Source organism: Plectropomus leopardus, chromosome 14 (genome assembly GCF_008729295.1).
Source record: "Plectropomus leopardus isolate mb chromosome 14, YSFRI_Pleo_2.0, whole genome shotgun sequence".
In the NCBI taxonomy this organism is placed as follows: domain Eukaryota; kingdom Metazoa; phylum Chordata; class Actinopteri; order Perciformes; family Serranidae; genus Plectropomus; species Plectropomus leopardus.
Window position 1 is genome coordinate 18,234,344 of NC_056476.1, and position 18,025 is coordinate 18,252,368.

An 18,025-nucleotide genomic window follows, 5' to 3' on the forward strand; every position below is an offset into this window, starting at 1 on the left:
GTGAAGGCTCTTAATTTAGCTTGTGTTCAGGTTTTCTTTGTGCCCTTATCTTGTGAGATTTAAGTTTATAGTTTGAATAATAACTTTTAACAATTTTCAGTTTTTATTTTCACAAATGAAAATAATGCCTAGAGGTGTGTGTGTGTGTGTTTGTATTTATTTATCTTAAATCAAGTGGGGCCTTGTGACCCCTGAGACTTTTTTTCAGAAAATTAGCTCTGGGTCTTGAACAGTTTCAGCTCAGGACTCTTGGTGCTTTCTAGCGAACCAGCCCGTTTCCACCTTTGATCAGAACCATTGTAATCACGGTTGCACAAATGGGCATTGCACAGTGACAATGGGAGTTAACAGAAGTAGCAATATTGCAGATCGAGTTGATGACCCACAAACTTTTGCTCCATCTTTCAAAATGTGTTTTTATCCAAACAAAAACAAGAAGCACGGACCGCCTATTAATGTAACAACTGATTTCTGAACTTCTCTAACATTGCCTTCTTCATCCTCTTTCCAAACTGTACAATATGCCATGCCCACTGATGTCGTCACGGTTCGCACTTCAAGTCAAGGAAAACCTGCCATTTCTTGGTTCCAGCAGGGAAGCAACTTTTTGGGTTTCAACCCACTTTGTTTTGAGAAAATGATCTTAATTGTTGAAAATTAGGAGCAGGAACCGTTTCATGTTGGTGGAAAAGGGTTACTAGTGGGGGTCTGGAACCAGTTTTGTTCCTATCAGATTCACATAATGCAACTTTGATACAAATTAGATTTCTTGATTAGAATTTATTTTCATATTAATTTACAAAATTTTAATTCCATACATCTAGTAGTACAAGGTCAGTAAGAAATATAACAGTTTTATTGAGGAAGTAGTACTGTATGTACCTTCTCTGACTACACAGCAGCCAGCAAGACAAGACATTTGCACTGCAGTGGAATGTGATTCAGGATCACACACATCATTTCACTTCCGCATCACTTAAAATTAACTATTAGAAGGTCACAGCATTTGGGTAATTTATATCAGCGGGATTTAAGATGTGTGAGTGCAGCAAAGTCTTGCAAACTAGAGAAGACATACATCTTAAAAATCAATTTGATGAATGAATAAAATGAGATCTTAACTAGAATCATTTACATTCTTCAGGTTTTTACTCAAAGCTGAATCCCTTTTAAAAAACAAACACTTGTGGAGAAGTACTGTTGTGAGATTAACTCACAATCTGAACTGGGAACTTGACGCAGAACAGATCTTCTTTGTGGTCGTCTTCCAGTTCCCATTCCACAACCAACTTTATCTAGAAATGCAGAAGAGCGGTCAGTCAGCAAAGTGTGTTTTGCATTGCTTACACAAAAAAAAAATGAGTAAGTGAAATGCAAAAAAGGGCAAAAGGTCAGTTTTTTTAATGATTACAATGAAACAAATCAGCTTTAAAGAGGAGTTTTGCAAATGCAACTTACTGCAGGATACTGAGTCTTCACAGGAAGTGCGGTTACATAGTTATACTTCTGCTGCTTCTGGATGGGACATTTGATTCCAGACTTGCAGCCATCTTCGATGGGAATGGGGAAGGGGACGGGAACTCCAGCGATAACACCATGAACCACTGCGGTGCTCGTCTGGCTCTCCACAGCTGCAACACATAACATGACCGTGAGATCAGAGTTTAAACATATCAGATGCGTTTATGTTCTGATTCGTATTCCTTAAAAGATAAAGCCCCCTTACCACTGCTGAATGTCACATTGACACTGTAGGACTGTCCTTTGTGTAGCTGGCATGGCTGACTAGGACAAGGGTTGATGTCCACCATGTCCACTTTACCAGAAGAGGAACCTGGAAGATCATTGCAGGTTATGTAAAAATGTGACCTGGTTACATTTAAATGAGGGATCTTTAGGGCTGCTATTGTTACAAGTTACAACCATTTACAACCAGTATTATAGGTAAACATTGACAGATACTTCTCTTAATACAGTGGAAAAAGGAAATAAAATTGCTAGAAGAACACGTGATCTAGGTGGATTACTTCACTAAATCACTTAATAAATAAAAAATGCTTTAATTTTGATCTCTTTCAAATCTGTCTCAAGACTAGGGCTGGGAGATATGGGAAAAAAAAGTCTTATCACGATATTTTTTTTCATATCAGTCGATATCGATATATATTGTGATATACATCAAATCACTGTTTCTTTCAAGCTTAAAAGTTCCCTTTTACTCCTAAGTGAGATATGAAGATATAAGGTTAATTTAGGTTTAAATATTTATTTTCTGTCAAACACTGAACATGACAAATATACTGCAGAACAGGCATCACCAACTGGCGGTCCAGTTACTAAAATTTCCTCACAACAAAAGGTCTGAAACCTCATACCTAAATCAGTATCAGGATTAAATGAACATTTACTTTGACTACGATTAAAGAACAATTATTTTTCTTTTTCGTGGTTTATTTTTTGCCCTCATAGTTCAGACAGTTTCATTTTACCATGGTGTGTTGGGGTGTAATAAACATTTTATTATTATTTATTAAACTTTCCAGCATTATATAGAAATTAAAAGCTTCATCTTAAACAAACTTTGGGTAAATTTAAGCACATTGTGCTGATAATACCTCTCCTGACTGCAGGACTCTGACTTAAACTTCTGTGAAAAGTCTGCTATTAATAATCTTACTCAGGAAAAAAAAAAAAAAAACAACTTTTGAGAAGGCCTTCTTCTCCTGCAGCTGCCAACAGCCTGCCGACATTCCCAGTTGGACAAAGGGTGGAAATAAGGTAATGTGCCTGTGGCCCCTGGCCCCAAAAACATTACATCTGCCCCTGGCAGATGTAATGTTTGTAATGTAAGAAACCGAGATTGAGTAAAGTGTACATCAGCTCAGTGCTGCAGCTGGATGAAACACGGGGCGTTGCCCCCCCCTTTTTTTTTTACTTAGATAATTCCCTCTAAAGTCTGATTGAACCTGAACACAAAAGTAGTCTGTAGATATTTGGTTCCCCACATCGCTGCTATTATTATCATTGGCTGTTCGTGTTGTCTGTAAAAACATGGCTGGAATGCATTATATCGACATTCTATTGATTATGTCTCATATTTCAATCGAGGCAAAGTTATGTTGCGATTAATATCGTTATCGTTTTATCGCGCAACCCTACTCAAGTACCAACTTAAAAGCAGGCGTAGCAGAAAAACTGCTCTGTTCAAATATTCCAGACTGACACTGAGCCAGCATGCACAAAACCAGGAACGTGAAATTAAGGCAGCTTAAGTGAATTCAGCCATCATTAATGTTATTATTTGCACCTGTGCTTTTCCTACTGTGACTAGTCAAAATGCTTTCTTGTGCACTGTAGAGGAACCAAAGTGCACTGTTCAGTAGACTATACAGTTTCATATCCTTAACTTGGTTGACACCATCATTAAACTTATCTCGGTTGATTTGTAGAAATAAAAAGAACATTATGATTACTGTTATGCATTTTAACAGCACACAAATCTGAATACTCAATTCAACTCAAGGCAACACTTGAATTTTTAACAATTTTATTTGACTGAATAATCAAATAACGTATTTGAAATAAACGTCACTCATTAGTTAAAAGGTAAATGTCAGAAAAAAAGACATTTCCAGACCACTGTTGTAGAGATAGGAGGGCCCCAAAATGGGGGACTTCAAATGACGTTCAGAAATTCACGTTACAATATAAACAGTGCTGTTGGTTTTCTTTTTTGTATTTGTATATTAGTATCGCAACATAATTGAGAATGTATTGTGAGTGTAAACGGGGTACGTTAAACAATGAGATTATTCCGTTGCTGAAGGAGTGGCCTACCCAAAGTCAACGACGAGTCAAACTTTAACATTTTATAAAAGAGTTAAATCTTCTCACGAATACGGTCGAGTGAAACTTACCGCAGTCAAGAAATTTCACCGGGACGGCACAGGTGAATCCCATCAAGCAGATCAAAACAATGAAACCAGTGTGGACATCCATTTTTCTTCCCTTCTTTATGACCCTAAAAACAAGGAATGAGACATTACGCAACAGAAAAAGGAAACTTGGACGATAAGCAGACCACTTCGAGCGGTCAGCAGAAAGCCTTCAATCATATGACTCCTCGTTTCCTCAAACGTCCGAGAGGAGCAGTGATTAAAGTTTTACAAAAAGAGACAAACACTCTTTGAGTAGCTGGAAATGTGTTTAAAAAACGCAAACAGTCCGAGTCTACTTATTAACAGAGTACACGAAAAAAATGTACGAAACCGAGACTGAGTAAAGTGTACTTACCAGGCGCTAACAGAGTGAAAGCAGCAGCCGCTTAGCACCTTTTATTTCCCTGTATCACGCGATCCAAACAACGCCTATTTATTAGAAAACGGTGTTATTGTCGCCCACAATTTGGACTGTCAGGAAATCCCCTCAACGTAAAGTGCGCTATAACTGGAAGATTAGAACCAAAACCGATCCAAGACCCAAATAATCCGTCTTTCAAATCGCAATATAAACATTTAGTCGTTTTATCTTGTAGATTTGTGGCATTTATTTTAAGAGCTGTGCCTGAAAGGCAAAACTAATGCATTAAAGAACTCCATAATCTAGACCTGAATACGTTGCGATCGGCAGGTAAATTGACGAATCAAATGGTCGCATTGTACAAAAATGGGCGTATGTATTTGATAGACAAGCATTTTAGCCAATAAATGCACGATCTGCCTGTAGTCAACGGTTGGAGGTGGGATTTAACAACATTTGTTATGGAAGATGTCATTCGTGAGAGCAGCAATGATATCTGCGTCAAAGTCTAAAGTATTGAGCCTTGCTAGGTAATTTGTAGAAATCGTAGACATTGTTGAGAATTGCAACCTGTAAACAACATTTTTGTGGGTGGAGAAAAAGCTGTTTGTTGAATATTTGCCAGGTAGTTAGCAAGCTAGCCTTTAAAGCCACAGTTAGCTAGCACCAGGGCTCGCAACGTTGCATGTCTTCTTGTTGACATGAGATCTGATCTTAAAGGTAACATCAATATTTTTCAGGGCATCTTCTCTTCTGAACAACATCAACGTGAGCCCACAGCTACATCGACTTCTCCAAAAACCCCAGCCAGCCCTTTACACAGCGGGGCCTCAGCGCTTTAGCAGCGGCTTGTCCCAGGAGAAACCAGCTGTGTCAGAGCCATCTGAAGATAAAGTACAACTCACTGAGTCATGTGTCAAGGTCAGCAGACGCTCGATTAACATGATTAACATGACTTTGCATCAAATGCAGTTTTTAAATGCAAATTAAAAGATAATTTACAGTTTTGAGACATGTACGGAAAGCGAGGGTGGACAAAAACTACACATGGAGTAGCGTCAGTAACAGAGATGTTTGTCAAAAATATTTTGGGGATGGTTTTCCATCTGTGTGAAATCTGAAAAATGAAATTAATACCGCATCTTAGCCAGTGTTGACAGTGAAGGAGCTACATGAGAAATGTAACTCCATTATATCACATCAGTGTTGTTATTGTGTGGGGTGTAGTAGGTATAGGGGAATGAGTTCTTCAAGGCCTACATCTGAGATATTTGACTTTGGAGACACAAACATTGTCATTGGATTCTGAATCACTGAAGTGTGCGCCTTATTCATCATGCTCATGTCCCTCCCTTTAATCCAGAGACTAGGGGAAATCATGGAGAAGGGCGAGTATCTGAGGATACACGTGGAGGGAGGAGGCTGCTCCGGCTTCCAGTACAAGTTTTCTGTTGACAGCAACAGGAACGAGGATGACAGGTGAACTGCCACTCATCTAGTGATCAAGTTATTGTTTCCTTATTGTCTATTAATCCAGTCAACTCTGTTCTTCCTGCATCCGCTCGGCTCTGCTTCCAGAGTGTTTGAGCAGGGAGGAGTGGGCGTTATTGTGGATCAGGACAGCTTGGAGTTTGTGAAAGGAGCCACTGTGGACTTCAGCCAGGAGCTGATCCGCGCCACCTTCCTCGTGCTCAAGAACCCTCAAGCCGATCATGGCTGCTCCTGCGGCAGCTCCTTTTCTGTCAAGTTATGACCCTGTTTCCCTTCATCAATACTATTCAATAACCTTATCAGTTTGTTAGATACACTTTTACAAAATGCAACAAAGCATTATAGACACTTCACAATATACTCCATTCTAACTACTGGTTTTGTAGATGTGAGACTACTTGAACTGAATGAAAGGCAGAGATATCGATTAAGCATTGTTTTATCAGCATATAATGACAGTAAATGCTCGTTGACAGCTGAGTTCACAGTATTGACCTGTAATTCGCATGTATTCAAACCAGACAAAGGCTCACTTGAGGTGTTTTGAGTATGCAGTGCTGAGATTTACCTTTGTGTGTAAAATATGTAAATAGGCCAAATCTATGATTGCAGAGAGCTAAAATATATTTGTTTCATCCAAAATAAATTAAATGAATTTCAAATATTTATATCTTCAGTTTTTTTGAATTAACAATATGCAATATGATGTGTGTGTTATAAAGTTAACTTCACTCACATGATGTACTTTCTTATTGAATTAGTATGGTGAAAGGGCAGCCAGGAAATGTTTCTATTTACTGATAATTGATAAAAAGTTAGTTCAGGCACTCTTTGATTTGTCGAAACAATCACTTAAACATCATTCATTGGTTGAGATCAGCAGTTTTCAGTCAGAGGTCCTTGAAGCTCCAGGGTTTCCCTAAAAGAATGGGGAATTGTTTATTTTCACAATTTAATTCACTGTAGAAGTGAGCTCCGTATGAGTAAGAGTGACTATTCTGATCATATATTGACACAAAAAAGGTTGAGGATCACCGGTCTAAATTTATGTTGTAATTGCTGTCAGTGAACACTTGCCACTCAAAGTTTAAGTTCATGGTTGCCTTTTTTTATTAAAGTGGAATTTAAGAAACATCTCACAAAAAATATACAAAAAGAATATGTACAAATGATATTTACACTGGTATAATGAAAATCAAAATATGCAGCAACAACTTTTTTTGTATAGTTAGTCTTAATACAAGGAGCAAAATGTTTTGCACTTTTCATATTTTCTCTGATAAAACATTCCATTTAAGCAATATATCTGATTACACAAAACATGAACTTACTGTTGGAAAAAGTCACACCATTTCATATTCATGAAAATGCGACAGTAATACGTCATAGCAGCACACTGAAAAGTGAGAGAGAATTGCAACCGTGTATTGAAACATCAATTTACAGCTGATCTTTTTTTTTTCGTTTTGTTTTCTGAGGAATTTGGTTCGGACAGATTGTCTTCCAGTAAGCCATGCACACCCACTAACCACAAACAAGTCCTCAAACGAGTATGCACACGTTTAACATGTCATGAGGGGGAACACTGCCGAGGGAGGTTTGAGGTCAACCAGTCGACGACACGACCACATAAACAAACCATAAATTAACCGTCGGGGTAACACAGTGACCAGGTCAGGTGTACAGTGCATAGTATGCTTTGGCATGCTGACATCCAGAACATAACAGTGGATGTTACATTCAGGAGGAAGGCCACAGGATTTGGAATCACCAGTAAAAATCGAACAAATGACTACATGATCCAAAAAGTAAAACCAACATAATACAAAAAGAATCCAAACCCTCATTAGTTCAACACTCGGAGATTAAGGCTAATTCAGTTTGCTACATGTTCTTAAAAAATGGCATTGTCAGTTACACAATTTCATAGGCCGACCAAGTGGCAAAACTGCCATTTGGGACACAGATAACGCTCGTTCTTAAAAAAAAAAAAAAAAAAAAAAATCCATCACCGACATGATATGCACATACTGTTTTAGAGATGTTTTTTCTTTTACCTTTTTTTTCTCAAGAATGATGCAGTGTTTTGAGAGCAGGGCTGTACGCCCTCCGCCTGTGTTCACAATCAGGACTGATGATGAAAATGCGCCGTTCACATATGCATGCACCTAGTTTTGAGGCAGTAAGTCAGTTCACCACTTTGACTCATTTACAAGCTGCCAGGTCTGTCCACTTCCACCACTACCTGCTACTCCACCACCTCCTCCTCCTCCTCCTGCTCCTCCTCTTCATTTTAAATGCAGAATCGTTTCTCTGGAGAGCCACGCTGGGAGACTCTCTGAGGCAGGATGTGATCCTCAGTGAGGGGCATGGACACACCTCCACACAAACAGGCTACAGAGGACATAAAGGAGAGGATGCACTTAGTATTTCATTGTCATATAGTTTTTAAACTGTGTAATTTGCCTTCATCGTACCTTCTGTCATCTCCACCAGCACTAACGACAAAGCGATCTCCATTTGTGAAGCGAACATTAGTCAAGTGAGCAGAATGGCCCAGAAAGCGTTTGTGTTTGGCCTGCAAACACATCACATACACGTCATCCAGGTGGCATTTTCACAGGCAGATTTATCCGTCAAGTTGTTATTAGGTGTTTATGTAATGTCACAGAGAAACACAAACACATTTACAGTTTATCACAGTTGCAGCACGGGACAGTTTCCATTAGCAGATGATATAAAGCCACATAAGTCATCATGTCGTTATCACGTGTGAAAGCCCATCATTTCATTTTTTAGCACACAAATGAAGCGAGCGCCACGTTAGTTTAGGACACAGAGGTCATAGCTGTAAACTGTCATGTGGCTAAAATGTTGCTGACCCTGTCCACAGCAGTACATTGCTTAACTTCCGTGTCGGACTCCAGCCTGCTTCTCCAAACTGGGAACGTGCGCACCAACATGTACTGTTTGGAACACACTGACTATGAGTAAGGACCTTAACCCAACCCCCTCTAAACATCTCAAACTACCCCTTTAAATATGACTCCCTCCTCACTGATCCCTGCTACATCAATACTGCCACACTCACTGCTGCTGCTGGCAAAGCTTTTTCTCCATCTTTCTGGCTCAGAGTCCCGAAATTTCTCAAATGGTATTCAATGTCTTGCTTTGGGCCCACTCTAGTACACCCATGGGGGGCTCGTTTGTATTGTGCTCCCTGTGAATGACTGTAGTATTTCCATTTGTTATAATAAATGGTTAAATATGTGAGGAGAGAGTTCCCAGCTGAATTGTAATTGAGAAGTACTGAATAATGGCCACAGGTTGGAGAATGTGCCGAGTACATTAAAAGTAATAAGTTAAAGCGAATTTACATTCTTTTTATTTACGGGGATGGCATGTGTTTGGTAGAAATATTAGACAATCCTAGTGAAAATTAGTGCAGTAGATTTGTTGTTTTAAACATAGGCTGTTGTCTATTATTAAACCACCACTGGGGGGTGTTGAAGTCAACACATAGTGGCTTTATGATTTCAGCTCACAAAAGTGCAGAGAAATATTTCAATAACCATCAGACAAATGGCAACAGAGTAAATAACTGTCATCACTGGCCAAATACAAACTGTACTAATAACCAATCCTAGCAGTCATACTTACAAACTTCTCTGGACATGGAAAGTCAAAAAGCTTCACCATTCCAAAGTCATCGCCTGTGACAATGTTAAGGCCTGAGTGGGACACGCAGGCACAGGTGACGTCTGCTTTGTCAGTGTTGCGGGACCAGATCCCTATGACCTCGTCCCCAAGGACACTGCACACAGAGACAGAGAGCAATTAAATTTGTGGCCGTTATCTTTCCAGCGCGCATCAGTCTTCATATACTGTGACTCTCACCTTGTCCAGGTGGCCCAGGTGATTCTGTCAATATGGGACTGCTCTGTGACCTGTTTCCCAGAGGGCACCTCGTACACGAGTCGTTTATAAGCACCCGTGGATATCTGTTTCAAGACATTAGAAGGTTAGGGATCCAACAGCCAGCTGGCATCTGAGACAAACATGCCCTCGCACAGCGCATACCTGAACATAAGCGCTGTCAGCAGAGAAGTCCATCTGCATCACGAAGCTGGGGATGTCCCTGCAGCAGTTGATGCGGTTCAACTGCGGGCCGAGTGTCAGGTCGTAGAAGTCGACTGCACTTTCAGTAGAGCCTACGGCCAGGTAACGAGAATTTGGACTGAACCTGTAAGAACATGGCGTGGTACAAAAGACAAGTACTCAGTCAGATTTACTCTGTAGTGTAAAGAGGAGCTTTGACCATTTTTCTGGGGCTGTACTGAATGTCATTTTTTGCATTCAATCTTACATTGTTTCTGTTATTTTTGAATGAAGCTTTGAATTTCTGTCATATTTTATGAGGTCATCACCCTTAAATACATTAAACATCTTCATTTAAATTAAAGGGAATAAGCTGATCAAACGAGTTAGTCTTATTTTTCATTAAATCACATTTCTTGAAATAACCCATGAGCTTTGTCTGTTAAATTGCTGCTAAACCATCTTTTTAATACAGGCCTGCCTATGGGAGAGCAAACGTGTTGTTTTTGAAAGGCTAAATGCCAACAAAAATGTATTGAAGCAGAATATTTCATTTGATAAAAACATTTTAAGAATTTTGGAAATTTTCACATTTATCTTTTTTTCAATAAATTTGGAATTTTTGTCTTTACAACACTGGAGTAACTGAACGGGTTGTTGATGTTGATTTATAATCTAAATGTCAATGTTATAAATGAAGCTTAGAAGCTTCAAATAATTAACAATAAGTCTCCAGCGACAAATATTGATCATTCAATCTAAATATGAACATGTAAAACAACTTAAAAGGTAAAATATGCAGGATTGTCCTTAAAAAAGTGTGTGGTGTGGTGGTGTACTCTGCCCTCTGACTGTATTTAATTTCTTCTTCGTTTCTGTGCTCTGCAGTGTTTCAGCTCCTGGTCCCTTGCGAGCCTGTTTGGAAAACCACATATTGTACCATAATATGGGCTGATAATGGGCTGATTTATGGGCTGATTTATGGGCCCAAACATGCTTTGTCTGCAGCTTCCCTGGAGGACCAACTTGAGTTTCAAACAGATCCTGACAGTAAAGACTAAACCTGAAAGTCTAGAGAGTAGAAATATTAACAGAAAAGTCTAGAAGGTAAAACAAAATAACCACTTTCCTAAATACTTACAGAAAATCTGTCATATAGTTGAGAAAAGACGTAGACATGGCTGTCAGATATTTCATAAAAGGCAAATTTTGGCTTAATAAACCAACTTTCCTCCATACTGTACAGATGAACACCGCTGTTCCTTGTTTAAAGTATGATGCTCTTCTATCTTTACCTAATATCCTGGATAGGAGAGCGCCGGTCTCTTTTCTTGCCCCAGATTTTGAGCGAGGCAACCAGCAGGATGATGAACTCTCCGTTCTTCATGCCGATGGCCACCATGTCTCCTTCGGGACTGTAGCTGATGGTGCGTGCCGGGTGGCCCAGGTTCACTTTATTCAGCATCTTCTGTTTCCCCACAAGGCCATGCAAGATCAGCACATACTCATTATTAAGAGAATTTTGTGAACCCCGAAAACCACCTTAATTCTTTGAAACCTGAGCAAATTAGCTTGATTTCATTCAAAAACAGAAAAAGGCAATGAATAATTTAACATGAAATGAACCAAAAACTAGCATGAAATGACTACAAAGTTACAAGAAAATTTACTTGGAAAATTAACTGAAAAATAGAAAGAAAAAATTAAAAAACAAAACAAAACAAAACAAAAAAAAAACCGACCTGAAAACAAGTGCAAAAATGTAAATAATAATAATAAATAAAAGATATATTATTTTATATTTAATATATTTATAAGAATTTGTACAATAGTTTTTCAGACATTTTCCCTACTTTTCTGATAACTATTTATTTATCTCTCTGACTCTTTTTTTAAATTTTTTTTTTTCCTTTTACAGATTTCTTGCGTTTGGCAGAACATTTCTTGACAAATTATCTCTCTTGCCTTTTCCCACGTGTTTTTGAAAGAAATCAAACCAAAATGCTCACATTTCAGAAGTCTAAATGCTTGTGAGGGGCGTCTGAATTCACCACAATAAAACTGATGTCGATCCAGGTTTCAAAGGGTTAAATTCCCTTTATAAAAGCCACATCTTGATAGAGTGGTAGAAGCACCGAGAAGAGCTGAGATGGTTCTGGGATGGAGGTAACATGGCTGACCTTTTCTGGGATGTCCCACAGACGGACAGTGCCATCCTCTGCCGCGGACAGGAACACGTCCCTGGAGGGATGGGTGCCCAAACCCCAGATAGGTCCGTCCATGTGTCCGTTCACCAAGATGTTGCACGCTGCGTTTTTTTCTCCTACTTCAATGATCTCTGCATTCCTGGTCCCCACAAGGATTTTCCCCTGACACACACACAAAAACAGCAAAATGTGTCAAAATGCTCACAATGAAGTTTACACTGAGCTCATTTTACTGAGTGAAATTTTTTATCTGTATCGCACCTTTCCTCTGCACACAGAGCGAACACAGTCTATGATCTGTCCAGTTTCCAATCTGAACGCTCTGCAGCGTTTCAGCTCCTGGTCCCAGAGCTTCAGAGCACCTCCCTCCTTGGACCTGTGGAAGAAAACATGCGTGTATTTCATCTCTCTGCTGATGAAATTCAAAGTTTAAATGACATGTTTGCATTTCCTCCTCATATGTATTTATGATTATTGATATTACATTCATCTAGATAAGTCAAAGGTAGGACCCAGTCATTGTTTTGAAAGTCCAAATTGAGTCTCAAGTCTTTGCACTCAAGTCCCAACACAAGTCCTGAGTCAAGACAGGGAAGTCCTCAGTCAAGTCCCAAGTCCTAAACCTTAACTTCCAAGTAGTAAACATCTCATAATGTGTTCTTCAGTAAAAGTTACACCAATATTAAATTTACAAAAAACATAAATGCCTTTTAAAATGTGCATTTATTTGTTAAAACAAGTTTTTAAAACGTTACTTAGGTGTTAAGCCAATGTTAGCAAAGCAGCACCATGCTAGCTATCTTGATATTAGTTTTGACTCACTGTTCTTTGTGTGACTTCAGATGTTGGTGTACGTGCCTCGACTGAAATTTTCGACCCACTCATTTTGCAAATTGCGATTTGTTTTTTTGTTGACCACGCATTTTTTTGTTCGGGAACTAAATCTTTGGACTTGGCAGAATGTATCAAGTATTTTCAAATGAAAAGGCTCAAGTCCAAGTGAAGTTACGAGTCTTTTGATTTTCTCATGTCAAAAGTCATCAAATTTGTGACTTAGATCTGACTTGAGTCCAAGTCACATGACTAGAGTCTACACCTCCAAGATAAGTACAAAATAATTACAAATATTGACAAGATTAATGCAAAAAAAAAAAAAATCATAAAAACAAAGAGATGTTTTCCACATTAAGACCATCGAAACCTGCCACACAGTGTGAGCGCACTGATATGTTAAACAGTGTATTAATGTAACAGAGCAGCACTCACGGTCTTTCCTTGCCCCCGGTGACAATGAGGCCGTCTCTCAGTGTGGTGTACATGGTGAACACGGGGCCCGTATGAGCTTTGGCCACAATTCTTACTAGAATGTGTTCCTTCCACACACACACATCCCCACTTATGGTACCTGTAAATGTCAAGTTATTCTGAAAAGAAAACAAATCTGCACTAATCTAGTGGCCTAAAATTGCACAGCCAGCAATGCAAAAACAATTCACAGCACATTTAAGCAGAATGTTTGAGATCAGATACATTTGAATATTAGCAGAGTAAAATTATGAGGTCAAATGTAATGTTTGGTAAAAACATTATCATATGTATATTGGTTGGAAGTAACTTACAGCTCCAAATGCTACAGACAGCATGGTCTGCATGCGGGCATCCTCGATGGAGCTCAGCACACCTTTTTTGCTGAGCAAAGCTCGACCAGCTAACGTCCAGAAACGCACATGTTTGATTCCCACGGACACAAAGTGTGTGTCAGAGTCCGGCCGAAATTCAGCCACAAAGATCCTCTGGGTGTGACCCACCCGGCTGGCCACTTTGGCACCTGAAAAACAAAGTGGAGTGCAAAGAAAGCGTGATCGCTCAGCTGTGGTGGGAATTTCTAATCTGCAGAATGAGGTCAAACTTTTAGGGAAGATTACTTTTGTTTTACCTTCCTGCCACTTCCAGATGGTCACGGTGTGTTCAGGGTCCAGGCCCACAGACAGCAGGAGTTTTCCTGTGGCACTAAAGCTGACGGAGCAAACCCCACCGGAGTGGAAACAACGTAGCACCGACAGCGTCTGCTTGGTCATGGCGTCCCACACATGGATGGATGGAGACGTGGCTGAGGCAGAAGGACAAGACAATTATTCCCCGAAGTAATATTATTGCACTTCTTTCCTCTTTGTGTCCAGCTCGTTTCACGTGTAAACCTGATTTACTTATTTTTAACAAACCCTACAACTTGAGGTGTGTTGATACTCAGTCTTTTAAGCATCTGCCCTTCGTTTGTCCTGTGGCCCTGACCAGAGATTTTCTTTAGGGACACTGTTTTCCACTATTTTTTCCCCCTACTAATTGCAAAAAGCATGACAGGAGCCCGAGCTTTTACTGATCAGTCTGTTTGAAAATTGCTTTAAACCAGTGATGTCACATCAGTTGTCGGCATTGCAAAGCTTATGTTTTGTTCAAATGTTCTGGACAATCAGATGTTGGAAATAAATGTTTTATATTATGAAGCATAAACTGATTTTGTCATTTTTTGAGCTGTTGAAAACACTTGTGGTAGGATTAGGGCAGTGTCACACACAGTAGCACTGCACACCAAAACCATCATATACCACATACCAAGGTTTAATCTCAGAAAGGTACGAAGGCATGAAAAAATAGATACCACCCGAGCCCTGTAAAAACACTAGAACTATGTAGTGGTGTATTTATCCGCATTATTTTCTTATTTTCTTCTTATTTGCTGCATGCAGGTGAAGTTGGGACTTTATAATCAGGTAATGATCAGCTGCCAGAGGTACACATCCAAGAGGAAGTTACAAAAATTGTCGACACAGTGCCAAAAATAAATAAATTAATAAAAATTACAAAAGAGAGTAAATCTGGGTTTGGAGTTGGATTATTTGTTGGCTCAATGGTTTGTCATTTGTTCCAAAACCTAAAAGTTTGACTTTGCTTTTGCTTGGCCTATCGACATGCTGTCGTGGCTTTTTCAAGTCTAATTTTAGACAATGTAGTGATTTACAAAAAAGAAAAACACTTCCAAACATGATTCATAGAAAAAAATCAACTTAACCTGAGGGAAAGACCATGAATCAAAACGCCACTAGATGGCAGATACAGATTTTCTATAGAGAATAACACCATGTTCCCCGTTTTACATGAAGACCATTTTAAAATGTCCTTACCTGACATGTCACCAGTATCACCTGAAAGGAAGAAAAATCAGATTTATTGACAAAACAGTTTGTTAATTTTTGTGACTTTCTGAGCAAAAGTGGTTCCTGCTATGGACAAAGCTCCTACTTTCAAAATATTTGCAGAAAATGATGTATAAATCTAAGTTATATGTATACAATGTATTATATTAAGGGAATTTTGCTATTACAAATCCTATGTCAATTCTGTTTATGTGTGTCTTTCTGTGAGAAGTGCAACATGCATGACAACCCCACCACTACTCATGCAGGCAAAAAAAAAAAAAGGTAATATTGCTCAACAGTACAGATAAGCCTGTAGGAGGGGGATGGCCGTCTGTCATGTACAATAATAATCCCTCTGCACAGCGCACAACACAGGATACAGGGAAGAAAAATGAGGCGGCTGGTGACACAGGAGGTCAACTTCTCACAAACATACCTACTTGGCCAGTTGCCACCACGTTGGGGAATTTGGGATGTTGATTGATTGTCAGGCACAGAATGTCGTCACTGTGTTCAATGTAGAAACTTTGGCAGGCTATAAGAAAACACACACACACACACACACACACACACACACACACACACACAAAATGTAATACATGTATGTTATGTTTGCTTTGGTGAATAGTGCCACTATCACTGCGTCTACTCACAGGTCGTCAAGTTGAGCACAATGCCAACTGAGGCCGTGTGGTAGATGATGTCCGCCCCCTCGTTCAGGTAGTGCACGTTATTGCGGCAGTCATTGCCACGGTAACCAAACACCAGCTCCAACACCAGGTCCTGTGGGAGAGTCAGAAAAAGGCCGGCAGAAAGTCAGAAAGGTCAATGCCATGACAACTAAGATGTTTCGGTGCTCGCTACCGGCTGAAGGAGCACGTCATTATTCGATTACAGCATCATCAGAGTCCCCACAGAGGCTGTCTGGACAGAGTACAAGTACGCAGAGTCTTCAGATCTAATCACATTAGAAACCAGCATTTTGAGTCTTTTGCTGCTCTGACAGAGACAAGACTCCTTCTGTTTACATAATCGTCTGTATCTATTAGTTTTCTGTGTGTTGGTAATGATGTGAGGTCCTTCTTACCTCGATGGGTCTCTTCTTTTTGCCAACATTATTGGTCTGCAGCTTCTCAGGAAGAGGCAGCGCTCTGCTGACAGGAGGCCTGAAACACACAGCTGAGATAAGAAGGCTGCCACAGAGCCAATTGTCATGCTGATGATGATAATGATGATGACAATAATGATAATATCACATTGTTTACTATTCTGACTATTATGCAAATATATCCCATGAACATCTGCTGATATGTGCAAACAATTAAGTGACATTTTATTCTCATATCTTCTTCATCTACATATTTTTTTTTAATATAAAATGCTTATATTTTATTCTATTGTATTCTCACGTCTCACTTGTAAATGAGACTAACAGATTGAACGAAGTATGTAGGTTTTCTGTAGGGAAAAGAGCTTCAGTTCTTGAAATGGGATGAATTTTTTGAATGCAATGTCAAGGCTTCTTGTATGACACGTGTACAGAGAGTTTGTATCACAAGCGGAGAAATGAAAAGATGAGGTTTGAACAAGGCGTCCGCTCTACTACCACAGCCGCCTCCTGTTGGTGAGGAGGTGTTGCTTATAGTGAAACCTTCTGCTAATTGTAGCTAAAGGTTCACAGCTGTGGCTGACAGGGAAGTTGAGACAGGACAGCCCAAACTTCATGTCTGATGAGCAAACTTTCTGTTGCTGCTGTTACACAGGTTAGACCTGACACTGCCGCTGGCCTCCAGCCCGCAGTGACACCCAGACCTGGGAGGTTTGCAATGGCCAAATTTGTACCACTACAGCCACCGACTGATGGTCCATCTCCTGAGCTGCTGCCTGCTCTCCTCATGGGGAAGGAGTCCACAGCAGCAGGAAGTGAGGCAAAGGGGACGGTGGATGGCTAGCTAACTTATTCTTGACTCATTTGAGGTCTGATAAATGTAGAAAGTGGGGCAAGGAGGGGTTGAGCAAATGAGCTGCGTGCAACTTTACAATGAAATCGGATTAAATAAATTAGTGTATGGGAAACACTTGGTTACTTTGTGAATGTCATATGAAATAAGGTTGGCTGGTGGGAGGGGCTTAGGACAGAGAGGAGAGAGCTGCAGGGTGTATTTTCCAATTTTGCCACTGTTTGCCTTTTCCAGATCTCTGCCTTTCCAAGCTTTAAAATGCAAATACAGTATCTACATGAGATCAAAACCTGTGTGTGTATGTGTGTTTAAATTCAATAAAGTAATAAAATAAGCAGCTTACCTTGACCCCCTTCATGGCAGCAGTAACAAAGATAAAGTAAAGATTAGAAAAAGGCTTCTCACAGCGTTCACTGCTGCCCGGTGGACACAAACACATACACATGAAACACACAGGACATAAAATACAGGAGTCAGCGCCATTGTGTAACCATGACAACTAAAGTCCATTTCCATGACAACTGCAGGCCCAGACGATGCTGCGTGGACGTTTTCATCATTATCAAATGACTAATCTGGGAATCAACAAAGTCTGAAGCACCCAAAGTCTATGACACTTAAAAATGGGATATAATGATAGAAAATGTGTTTACAACCACACATATAAACAATTATTCCTTAAAAAGACTCTGAAACAGGATATTTTAAGATAATTTTCTAGTATTCCTTCTGGTCTGTGTGAAGTTAATCCATTTTAATCATTTCCCCAGAG

The 18,025-nt window shown here is 39.7% G+C and overlaps 3 protein-coding genes across 3 annotated transcripts in view; 1 reads left to right on the forward strand and 2 right to left on the reverse strand.

Moving 5' to 3' along the window:
• Positions 1–760: 760 nt before the first annotated feature.
• Positions 761–4,390, reverse strand: LOC121953542 (NPC intracellular cholesterol transporter 2-like). Its single transcript, XM_042500709.1, has 5 exons — positions 4,294–4,390; positions 3,918–4,021; positions 1,727–1,834; positions 1,459–1,631; positions 761–1,295 (listed from the first exon to the last, which is right to left on the reverse strand). The coding sequence occupies exons 2-5, from the start codon at positions 3,997–3,999 to the stop codon at positions 1,209–1,211; spliced, it is 450 nt and encodes a 149-aa protein (XP_042356643.1). The 5' UTR covers positions 4,000–4,021; positions 4,294–4,390; the 3' UTR covers positions 761–1,208.
• Positions 4,391–4,738: 348 nt separating this feature from the next.
• On the forward strand, positions 4,739–6,454 carry isca2 (iron-sulfur cluster assembly 2). The gene is made up of 4 exons (XM_042501132.1): positions 4,739–4,829; positions 5,040–5,220; positions 5,663–5,778; positions 5,878–6,454. Exons 1-4 carry the CDS (start codon positions 4,768–4,770, stop codon positions 6,050–6,052), a joined length of 534 nt encoding a protein of 177 aa, XP_042357066.1. The 5' UTR covers positions 4,739–4,767; the 3' UTR covers positions 6,053–6,454.
• Positions 6,455–8,074: 1,620 nt separating this feature from the next.
• The window catches only part of eml5 (EMAP like 5), a 54,600-nt gene continuing 44,649 nt past the window's right edge, over positions 8,075–18,025 (reverse strand). Inside the window, 16 exon segments of the mRNA XM_042500575.1 lie at positions 8,075–8,184; positions 8,268–8,368; positions 9,451–9,604; positions 9,688–9,791; positions 9,871–10,033; positions 11,184–11,356; positions 12,069–12,257; positions 12,357–12,471; positions 13,362–13,519; positions 13,715–13,923; positions 14,032–14,205; positions 15,278–15,298; positions 15,729–15,827; positions 15,946–16,075; positions 16,380–16,458; positions 17,597–17,605. Of these exon segments, the coding sequence (XP_042356509.1) occupies positions 8,148–8,184; positions 8,268–8,368; positions 9,451–9,604; positions 9,688–9,791; positions 9,871–10,033; positions 11,184–11,356; positions 12,069–12,257; positions 12,357–12,471; positions 13,362–13,519; positions 13,715–13,923; positions 14,032–14,205; positions 15,278–15,298; positions 15,729–15,827; positions 15,946–16,075; positions 16,380–16,458; positions 17,597–17,605 (1,915 nt within the window). The 3' untranslated portion in view covers positions 8,075–8,147.